General features: G+C 49.1%; 1 protein-coding gene across 1 annotated transcript in view; it reads left to right on the forward strand.

The window, feature by feature from the left end:
• The first annotated feature begins 350 nt into the window (after positions 1-350).
• Positions 351-13,112, forward strand: part of LOC128698561 (carbohydrate sulfotransferase 1) — a 34,761-nt gene continuing 21,999 nt past the window's right edge. The window contains exon 1 of the mRNA XM_070089254.1: positions 351-550. Within this exon, the coding sequence (XP_069945355.1) occupies positions 448-550 (103 nt within the window). The 5' untranslated portion in view covers positions 351-447. The remainder of the gene's footprint in view (positions 551-13,112) is intronic.

The raw sequence follows: 13,112 nt of genomic DNA on the forward strand, positions 1-13,112 counted from the left end.
CACTGACCTGACCTACCACTGTTACTACCACTGACCTGACCTACCACTGTTACTTCCACTGACCTGACCTACCACTGTTACTACCACTGACCTGACCTACCACTGTTACTAACACTAACCTGACCTACCACTGTTACTACCACTGACCTGACCTACCACTGTTACTACTACTGACCTGACCTACCACTGTTACTACCACTGACCTGACCTACCACTGTTACGCTGCTGTCTCTGATATTCTTCAAAGGATGTTACTTAACAACATCCGAATTTGATATAAATTCCGGTGTTTGAGAGTCAGGTTATGTAACATGTTTCTCACTGCAATATATATTTAAGAAATACTTTTTTTTCCCAGGTGTTAGCGTGGCGGAGCTGCGAGTGGATTGTGAGAGGAGGAGTAAGCCAGGAGTAAGCCAACAATAAGACAGGATTAAGCCAGGTGTGATGGTTAAGAAGAGATGTCTGGTGGTGAGCTGTGGACTCCTGATGGCTTGTTACCTGGCACTCAACACTCTGACCTTCCTCTCACAGATAACCAGACTTACAGGTATGATGGTGGTTGTGGTGGTGGTGGTTGTGTTGGTGGTTGTGGTGGTGGTGGTGGTGGTGGTTTTGGTGGTGGTTGTGGTGGTGGTGGTGGTGGTGGTGGTGGTGGTGGTGGTGGTGGTGGTGATGGTGGTGGTGTTGGTGGTGGGTGTGGTGGTGGTGGTGGTGGTGGTGGCGGTGGTGGTGGTGGTGGTGGGTGTGGTGGTGGTGGTGGTGGTGGTGGTGGTGGTGGTGGTGGTGGTGGTGGTGGTGGTGGTGGTGGTGGTGGTGGTGGTGGTGGTGGTGGGTGTGGTGGTGGTGGTGGTGGTGGTGGTGGTGGTGGTGGTGGTGGTGGTGGGGTTGGTGGTGGTGGTGGTGGTGGTGGTGGTGGTGGTGGTGGTGGTGGTGGTGGTGGTGGTGGTGGTGGTGGTGGTGGTGGTGGTGGTGGTGGTGGTGGTGGTGGTGGTGGTGGTGGTGGTGGTGGTGGTGGTGGGTGTGGTGGTGGTGGTGGTGGTGGTGGTGGTGGTGATAATGGTGGTGGTGGTGGTGGTGGTGGGAGTGATGGTGGTGGTGGTGGTGGTGGTGGTGGTGGTGGTGGGTGTGGTGGTGGTGGTGGTGGTGGTGGTGGTGGTGGTGGTGGTGGGTGCGGTGGTGGTGGGTGTGGTGGTGGTGGCGATGATGGTGGTGATGGTGGATGGGACTGAAGGAGTGTCCAAGCCACCAACAATCGTGGACTTGTCACAACTAACAAGTGTGTGAGAGTTACAGGAGTGAAGGAAAGTGATTTCTTTTATGATTTGAGTCGCTGTTTGAATGTGAGCAAAGTAATATTTATGAAAGGATTCCGAAAAAACTATTAGTCTGACTTGCGTCCTGGAGGTGGGAAGTACAGTGCCAGGACTCTGAATGATGGGCACAGGATTTCCCTTCCCTGGTTGTCGTGTATAAGCTTGTTCCTTTTCTAGTTGCTCCATCACTTCTGATAATCTTCTCCACGACTTTGCATACTATACACGTCAGTGACACTAGTCTGTAGTTTAATGCTGCCTGTCTCTCTCCTCTCTTAAATACTGGGATTTCATTTGTTGTTTTCCACACCTCAGGTAGTTGCCCGGGTTAGGTAGATGTGTTGAAGATTGTTGCTAGTGGCACACACAGTGCCTCTGCTTGCTCTTTCAGAACCCACAGAGAGATGTGTTGTCCGGTCCCATCACCTTTGAATTATCTAGTTCACATAGCAGCCTCTTCACTTCCTCTTCTGCTGTGTGTATTGTGTCTAGCACATGTTAGTGTACCCCACCATTCCATCTTTCTGGAATCCTTTCTGACTCCACTAAAAATACTTCCTTAAATCTTTCCTTCCTTCCTCAGCCTGATTATCTGGTCCTTGACTCTTGTTGTTTTCTTCCTGTTGTGACTGTACAACAGCTTCTGGCCAGATTTGGCTTCCGATGCTATGTCATTTTTGTATTGCCACTGGGCCTCCCTCCTTACCTCTGCATATTCCTTTATGGCTCTTTGGCTGATCTCTCTATTTTCTGGGTCCTTTGTCTTTTATGCTTTTTCCATTCTCTAGTGCACTTAATTTTGGCTTCTCTACACCTCTGGATGAATCAAGGGCTTGTTCTAGTCTTCCCATTGTTTCTGTTGACCTTGGGTACGAACCTCTCCTCCGCCTCTTTGCATTTTGTTGTCGCATGTTCCATCATTTCATTTACTGGTTTTCTCACCAGTTCTCTTTCCCTCTGAACTTTATGCACGAAATTTCCCATGCATGTGAAGTCCCCTCTTTTTTTTTAGATTGGCTTCTCCTGTCCTACTCGTCCTGCTTCCCACTCCACTTGTAATCTACTATGTATTTGAAGTTCAGGATCACATCACTACTTGCTCCGAGGGGCCTTTCGTATGTCATGTTCTCGAAATCTGAACTATTCAAGGTGAATGTTGATGCATCAGCTTTTCTAGTACCGCCTCCATCGTCTTGGCCCTCCAGTTTTCTGGTCCCCCATGTGGTTCCAGGTTTTCCCAATCAATCTCCTTATGATTGATTGGCAAAATCCACAACTAGTAATTTTGCCCTGCCCGTGTGGGCCTTCTGGCCACCTTAGCTAGTGTATCAGCCATTGCTCTGTTGCTCTCATCATATTCTTGTCTTGGGCTTCTGCTATTCTGTGGTGGGTTGTACGTTACTGCAATCACCACCTTTGGACCCCAATCTGAGGTGTTCCTACTATGTAGTTTCTTGCTTGCCCTCTGTCCCCTCCATCCAAATTCCCAAAACTCCACTGGTTTTTGATGAGCAGTGCAACTCCCCCACCCCCTCTATTCCCTTTATCTTTCCTTAGCACCTGATATCCAGTTGGAAAGATTGGATCTATTATCATTCCCATAAACTTGGTTTCTGTGAGCACTATGTCTGGGGATGCCTCCATGATTCTTTCCTGGAGGTTCGGGGAGTTGAAGACCTGGCAGGGTACTTTGGGAAGCTGCTGTGTAAATGGGGTTTGTGCTGGAGGGGGGGGGCTGTGAATGTGGAGTGTAGTTTGTTTTTGGTTAGTTTGTTTGACTGCGGTGTTCTGTGGGTAGTTCTGCAGGAGGTTCCCATTGCTGCTCCTCCTGACTCTGGGTGTCCCCACCTAATTCTAGCCTTGTCTCTCTTTCTTGCCCCTTTCGTCTTTGTATCTTCTCTCTCAGTTTATTTGTGTGTGTGTGTGTATGTACTCACCTATTTGTGTTTGTAGGGGTCGATTCATAGCTCCTGGTCCTGCCTCTTCACTGATCGCTACTGTGTGTGTGTGTGTTAATGTAATTTAGTTGCTTAGAGTGTAAGAGTTGGTCTGCAAGACTGTGTATCAGTCTCATCAACCATGGTCACTTTCTGTTGTATATTGATTCATCTACAAGTTCTGGACTTAAACAAATGTGACTTTTGTGCACCAAGTTTCCCTTGTTAAGTTCTCTTTACTCTTTTGTATATAATTTCCTCCAGACCCTGTAGACAACCTGTACGGTGATCGATCTCCTCTGATTCCCACCACAATCCACTAAAACGCATTATTCTTTCAATATGATCTATGAGTATATAAATTATACTTCTTGTATAAAATTCTCTTTTCATTGTACAGAATCATTGTCTGATATTCATCTACATAGCTTCTGCCAGACCATTTATATTGTTGAATTAGATTATCTGCCTGCATTGTTGGGGTCGTCCTGCACACAGCGTAATCCAAGCTGTCAATGGTATGAATTTAAACTTGGCCGCGCCCGCGGGGCATAGCCAGTCACAGTGTAGACACAAAGGTGGTAGTATATGCTTAGGATATGCTGGCAGATGACAAACTTTGCTATCTAAATAACACCATGCAATCCTTTTGTGCTTTTTACAGCACATCTACAATATTTTCTCAAACACCCATGTACACACACATACACACACGCACACACACACACACACACACATACACACACACACACACACACACACACACACACACACACAGGTGTCAGAGTGGGCACCTGTGACCAGCGGGGTCCCGCAGGGGTCAGTCCTAGGACCAGTGCTGTTTCTGGTATTTGTGAACGACATGACGGAAGGAATAGACTCTGAGGTGTCCCTGTTTGCAGATGACGTGAAGTTGATGAGAAGAATTCACTCGATCGAAGACCAGGCAGAACTACAAAGGGATCTGGACAGGCTGCAGAACTGGTCCACCAATTGGCTCCTGGAGTTCAATCCCACCAAGTGCAAAGTCATGAAGATTGGGGAAGGGCAAAGAAGGCCGCAGACGGACTACAGTCTAGGGGGTCAGAGACTACAAACCTCACTCAAGGAAAAAGATCTTGGGGTGAGTATAACACCGAGCACATCTCCTGAAGCGCACATCAACCAAATAACTGCTGCAGCACATGGGCGCCTGGCAAACCTCAGAACAGCATTCCGACATCTTAATAAGGAATCATTCAGGACCCTGTACACCGTGTACGTTAGGCCCATATTGGAGTATGCGGCACCAGTTTGGAACCCACACCTAGCCAAGCACGTGAAGAAACTAGAGAAAGTGCAAAGATTTGCAACAAGACTAGTCCCAGAGCTAAGAGGTATGTCCTACGAGGAGAGGTTAAGGGAAATCAACCTGACGACACTGGAGGACAGGAGAGATAGGGGGAACATGATAACGACATACAAAATACTGAGAGGAATTGACAAGGTGGACAAAGACAGGATGTTCCAGAGATTGGACACAGTAACAAGGGGACACAGTTGGAAGCTGAAGACACAGATGAATCACAGGGATGTTAGGAAGTATTTCTTCAGCCACAGAGTAGTCAGTAAGTGGAATAGTTTGGGAAGCGATGTAGTGGAGGCAGGATCCATACATAGCTTTAAGCAGAGGTATGATAAAGCTCACGGCTCAGGGAGAGTGACCTAGTAGCGATCAGTGAAGAGGCGGGGCCAGGAGCTCGGACTCGACCCCCGCAACCTCAACTAGGTGAGTACAACTAGGTGAGTACACACACACACACACACACACACACACACACACACACACACACACACACACACACACACACACACACATGCGAAATGCAAAGTCATGAAGATCGGGGAAGGGCAAAGAAGATCGCAGATGGAGTATAGTCTAGGTAGCCAAAGACTGCAAACCTCACTCAAGGAGAAAGATCTTAGGGTGAGTATAACACCGAGCATGTCTCCGGAAGCACACATCAACCAGATAACTGCTGCAGCATATGGGAGCCTGGCAAACCTGAGAATAGTGTTCTGATACCTTAGTGAGGAATCGTTCAAGACACTGTACACCCTTTACGTTAGGCCCATACTGGAGTATGCAGCATCAGTTTGGAGCCCACACCTGGTCAAGAAATTAGAGAAAGTGCAAAGGTTTGCGACAAGGTTAGTTCCAGAGCTAAGGGGAATGTCTTACGAAGAAAGGTTAAGGGAAATCGGCCTGGCGACACTAGATGACAGGAGGGAGACATGATAACGACGTACAAAATACTGCATGGAATAGACAAGGTGGAGAGAGACAGGATGTTCCAGAGAGGGGACACAGAAACCAGAGGTCACAATTGGAAGTTGAAGACCCAGATGACACAAATAGATGTTAGGAAGTATTTCTTCAGTCATAGAGTTGTCAGGAAGTGTAATAGTCTGGGAAGTGAGGTAGTGGAGGCAGGATCCATACATAGTTTTAAGGCGAAGTATGATCAAGCTCATGGAGCAGGGAGAGAGAACCAAGTAGCGATCAGTGAAGAGGCAGGGCCAAGAGCTGAGTCTCGACCCCTGCAACCACAAACTGGTGAGTACAAATGGGTGAGTACACACACACACACCCTCTCTATGTAACCCCTGTTGGGTTTAGTTCAAACCTAAAGGTAAGTCCAGGAGACCTTGTTCCACTCTCACTTTGTCAACGAAAATAAAACATACGAAGACGACCCCCTCTACTGTGTCGCTACACCTGGCATGTAGCAACCAACACACTGCACTGTGTCGCTACACCTGGCATGTAGCAACCAACACACTGCACTGTGTCGCTACACCTGGCATGTAGCAACCAACACACTGCACTGTGTCGCTACACCTGGCATGTAGCAACCAACACACTGCACTGTGTCGCTACACCTGGCATGTAGCAACCAACACACTGCACTGTCGCTACACCTGGCATGTAGCAACCAACACACTACACTGTGTCGCTACACCTGGCATGTAGCAACCAACACACTGCACTGTGTCGCTACACCTGGCATGTAGCAACCAACACACTGCACTGTGTCGCTACACCTGCCATGTAGCAACCAACACACTGCACTGTGTCGCTACACCTGGCATGTAGCAACCAACACACTACACTGTGTCGCTACACCTGGCATGTAGCAACCAACACACTGCACTGTGTCGCTACACCTGCCATGTAGCAACCAACACACTGCACTGTGTCGCTACACCTGGCATGTAGCAACCAACACACTACACTGTGTCGCTACACCTGGCATGTAGCAACCAACACACTGCACTGTGTCGCTACACCTGGCATGTAGCAACCAACACACTGCACTGTGTCGCTACACCTGGCATGTAGCAACCAACACACTGCACTGTCGCTACACCTGGCATGTAGCAACCAACACACTGCACTGTGTCGCTACACCTGGCATGCAGCAACCAACACACTGCACTGTGTCGCTACACCTGGCATGTAGCAACCAACACACTGCACTGTGTCGCTACACCTGGCATGTAGCAACCAACACACTGCACTGTCGCTACACCTGGCATGTAGCAACCAACACACTGCACTGTGTCGCTACACCTGGCATGCAGCAACCAACACACTGCACTGTGTCGCTACACTTGGCATGTAGCAACCAACACACTGCACTGTGTCGCTACACCTGCCATGTAGCAACCAACACACTGCACTGTGTCGCTACACCTGGCATGTAGCAACCAACACACTGCACTGTGTCGCTACACCTGGCATGTAGCAACCAACACACTGCACTGTGTCGCTACACCTGGCATGTAGCAACCAACACACTGCACTGTGTCGCTACACCTGGCATGTAGCAACCAACACACTGCACTGTGTTCCTACACCTGGCATGTAGCAACCAACACACTGCACTGTGTCGCTACACCTGGCATGTAGCAACCAACACACTGCACTGTCGCTACACCTGGCATGTAGCAACCAACACACTGCACTGTGTCGCTACACCTGGCATGCAGCAACCAACACACTGCACTGTCGCTACACCTGGCATGTAGCAACCAACACACTGCACTGTGTCGCTACACCTGCCATGTAGCAACCAACACACTGCACTGTGTCGCTACACCTGGCATGTAGCAACCAACACACTGCACTGTCGCTACACCTGGCATGTAGCAACCAACACACTGCACTGTGTCGCTACACCTGGCATGCAGCAACCAACACACTGCACTGTCGCTACACCTGGCATGTAGCAACCAACACACTGCACTGTGTCGCTACACCTGCCATGTAGCAACCAACACACTGCACTGTGCAATATAAATCAATAAACCCAAAGGTTTGCCTCCGAAGATTATTATTATTATTATTATTATTATTATTATTATTCCCGCGGATATTCCCCTTCAATATATCTGATAGAAGCGGAAAAACTATCATCTTTCGATATATCTGGTGATGGCGGTGTTGCAGTAGTGTTATACCCAGAGAGAGAGAGAGAGAGAGAGAGAGAGGCAGGAACATCGTCCCATACAAGCACCATCCACCTGCCAACAAGTTATCCTGGTGTCGTGTCTCTTAGCCACATCACCGAGACACAGCGACATACGCGGGATTTTTGCTTGAATAAATTTAATTTACTCGGGAAATCTTTGCAGTGTTACCCTGGCCAAAGCTGTGTATTTCAGTACCCAAGCCACTCAAAGCCATGTGGATGAACAAGCCATGTAGATGAACAAGCCATGTGGATGAACAAGTCATGTGGATGAACAAGTCATGTGGATGAGTTTGGCACTCGTGTGCCTCACCCTACACCTGCCTGTGAGACACCTGAAGCTTTCCACAGCTTATTACCACTGTTCTCAAGCTTAGTGAGTTTTAGTATGTGTTCCCGTGTGTTACTGCTGTCACGTGGTCTGTCAGTGTCACCCTATGATGACAACCAATGTCATACCACGTTGTCACACCACGTTGTCACACCACGTTGTCACACCACGTTGTCACACCACGTTGTCACACCACGTTGTTATTTCATAGTGAACAATTAAAAGTATTTCTTTCAGTAATCTCTGGAAAATTAGAGAGAGAAAATGTGAAAGTGTTTAATATTGAGCATTCAGAGGCGCACATGTTCTCCAAGCACCGTAGCTCATATATTATACCATTGTTCCACACCTACCTGGAGTCTACCTGGAGGGGATTCCGGGGATCAACGTCCCCGCGGCCCGGTCCACGACCAGGCCTCCCTGCATATATTCTTAAGTGCTTTAGTGCTTAAGTGTAAATCAAAAGTAATCTTGATATACCATGTGTAGTTGTGGGTGTGTTAATCCTTTATATGTGTTACACAGAGTGGTTTATGCCTAGACCAATGTAACACATCCCTCAGTGTTACAGGTCACACCGTGAGGTAACCACTGGCCCCACTGACTCTACAGTCCTGTTATCAGAAGTCCATGTCGACTGAGCACCCTGTACAGAGAATACTATGCTCACTAACTCAGACTGACGTAACACCAGCTGAGTTGTCTCATCCACAACTCCACACACAGAGTTAGTTGTTCTCTGGCAGACATCACTTACTGGCATCGCTGAAGGCCTGAGTCTTACATAGAACTCACCCAACCATTGCCATCTTCTCCATGTTGCCCCACTTACCAGCACCACCAGGTCATGCTGCCAATGAGTCACTCTTGCCACACAGTCCCAGATGAGAGGTCTCCTGGAGAGCCACAGTCTGCAGGCCTAGTTCCAGCAAGCAGAATTTCTACGATGCCTCTCTCGGAAGCACCATCAAGTCGTGCCACGCTAGAGCAGCCCTGCCACGACTACCCTACAACACAGTTCCTGGTTGAGAATCCTGAACAGCTATGTAGCGATGTAGCGATGTAACCCCTGTCGGGCTTGTATTTCTTGTGATGCTACCATGGCCTAGTGCGGCTGTCTGGTGAACCTTGTTTAAAAACTAGAACCGAGTCCACGACACACTGCATCTTCCCAATTTCCTCGACAGACCTACAAACAGCAAGACGTGTAACCCATCCCCGGCATTCTCGCTAGACCTCAGCCTGGCAGGGGCTAGACCTCAGCCTGGCAGGGGCTAGACCTCAACCTGGTAGGGGCTAGACCTCGGCCTAGCAGGGGTTAGACCTCGGCCTGCAAAGGGCTAGACCTAGGCCTGACAGGGGTTAGACCTCTGCCTGGCAGGAGCTGGACCTCAGCCTGGCAGGGGCTCGAACTCGGCCTGGAAGGGGCTAGACCTCGGCCTAGCAGGGGCGAGACACTCACCTCACAGACAACACACTCACCACACACACTACACACACACCACACACACTACACACTCACCACACACACTACACACTCACCACACACATTACACACTTACCACACAACTACACACTCACCACACACACTACACACTCATCACACACACTACACACTCACCACACACACTACACACTCACCGCACACACTACACACTCACCACACACACTACACACTCACCACTCACACTACACACTCACCACACACACTACACACTCACCACACACACTACACACTCACCACTCACACTACACACTCACCACACACACTACACACTCACCACACACACTACACACTCACCACACACACTACACACTCACCACACACACTACACACTCACCACACACACTACACACTCACCACACACACTACACACTCACCACACACACTACACACTCACCACACACACTACACACTCGCCACACACACTACACACTCACCACACACACTACACACTCACTACACACACTACACACTCGCCACACACACTACTCACCACACACACTACACACTCACCACACACACTACACACTCACCACACACACTACACACTCACCACACACACTACACACTCACCACACACACTGCACACCACACACACTACACACTCACCACACACACTACACACTCACCACACACACCCCACACACTCTCCACACACACTACACACTCACCACACACTACACACTCACCACACACACTACACACTCACCACACACACTACACACTCACCACACACACTACACACTCACCACACACACTACACACTCACCACACACACAACACACTCACCACACTCACCACACACACTACACACTCACCACACACACTACACACTCACCACACACACTACACACTCACCACACACACTACACACTCACCACACACACTACACACCGACAACACACACTACACACTCACCACGCACACTACACACTCACTACACACACTACACACTCACCACACACACTACACACTCACCACACACACTACACACTCACCACGCACACTACACACTCACCACACACACAATACACTCACCACACATACTAGACACTCACCACACACTACACACTCACCACATACACTACACACTCACCACACACACTACACACTCACCACACACACTACACACTCACCACACCCACTACTCACTCACCACTCACACTACACACTCACCACACACACTACACACTCACCACACACACTTCACACTCACCACACACACTACACACTCACCACACACACTACACTCTCACCACACACACTACACACTCACCACACACATTACACATTCACCACACATACTACACACTCACCACACACACTACACACTCACCACACACATTACACACTCACCACACACACTACACACTCACCACACACTACACTCACCACACATACTACACACTCACCATACACACTACACACTCACCACACACATTACACACTCACTACACACACTACACACTCACCACACACATTACACACTCACTACACACACTACACACTCACCAGACACACTACACACTCACCACACACACTACACACCACACACACTACACACTCATCACACACACTACACACTCAACACACACGCTACACACTCACCAAACACACTACACACCTCACACACTACACACTCACCACACACACTACACACCACACACTACACACTCACCACACACACTACACACTCAACACACACACACTACACACTCACCACACACACTACACACTCACCACACACACTACACACTCACCACACACAGTACACACTCACCACACACAGTACACACTCACCACACACACTACACACTCACCACACACACTACACACGCACCACACACACTGCACACTCATCACACATACTACACACTCACCACACACACTACACACCACACACACTACACACTACACACTTACCACACACACTGCACACCCACCACACACACTACACACTTATCACACACACTACACACTCACCACACACACTACACACCACACACACTACACACTCACCACACACACTACACACCACGCACACTGCACACTCACCACACACAGTACACACCACGCACACTGCACACTCACCACACACACTACACACTCACCACACACACTACACACTCACCACACACACTACACACTCACCACACACACTACACTCTCACCACACACACTACACACTCACCACACACACTACAAACTCACCACACACACTACACACTCACCACACACACTACACACTCACCACACACACACTCACCACACACGCTACACACTCACCACACACACTACACACTCACCACACACACTACACACTCACCACACACACTACACACTCACCACACACACTACACACTCACCACACACACTACACACTCACCACACACACTACACACTCACCACACACACTACACACTCACCACACACACTACACACTCACCACACACACTACACACTCACACACACACACACTCACCACACACACTACACACCCACCACACACAGTACACACTCTCCACACACACTACACTCACCACACACACTACACACTCACCACACACACTACACACTCACCACACTCACTACACACTCTCCACACACACTACACACTCACCACACACACTACACACTCACCACACACACTACACACTCACCACACACACTACACACTCACTACACACACTACACACTCACCACACACACTACACACTCACCACACACACTACACACTCACCACACCCACTACACACTCACCACACACACTACACACTCACCACACACACTACACACTCACCACACACACTACACACTCACCACACACACTACACACTCACCTCACGCACTACAAATTCACCTCACGCACTACACACTCACCACACTCTCTACACACTCACCACACACACTACACACTCTCCACACACACAACACTCACCACACACACTACACACTCACCACACACACTACACACTCACCACACAAACTACACACTCACCACACACACTACACACTCACCACACTCACTACACACTCACCACACACACTACACACTTACCACACACACTACACACTCACCACACACACTACACACTCACCACACACACTACACACTCACCACACACACTACACACCCACCACACACAGTACACACTCTCCACACACACTACACTCACCACACACACTACACACTCACTACACACACTACACACTCACCACACACACTACACACTCTCCACACACACTACACACTCACCACACACACTACACACTCACCACACCCACTACACACTCACCACACACACTACACACTCACCACGCACACTACACACTCACCACACACACTACACACTCACCACACACACTACACACTCTCCACACACACAACACTCACCACACACACTACACACTCACCACACTCACTACACACTCACCACACACACTACACACTCTCAACACACACTACACACTCACCACACACACTACACACTCACCACAAACACTACACAC

The sequence above is a fragment of the Cherax quadricarinatus genome, chromosome 2 (assembly GCF_038502225.1).
Source record: "Cherax quadricarinatus isolate ZL_2023a chromosome 2, ASM3850222v1, whole genome shotgun sequence".
Classification (NCBI taxonomy): Eukaryota; Metazoa; Arthropoda; class Malacostraca; order Decapoda; family Parastacidae; genus Cherax; species Cherax quadricarinatus.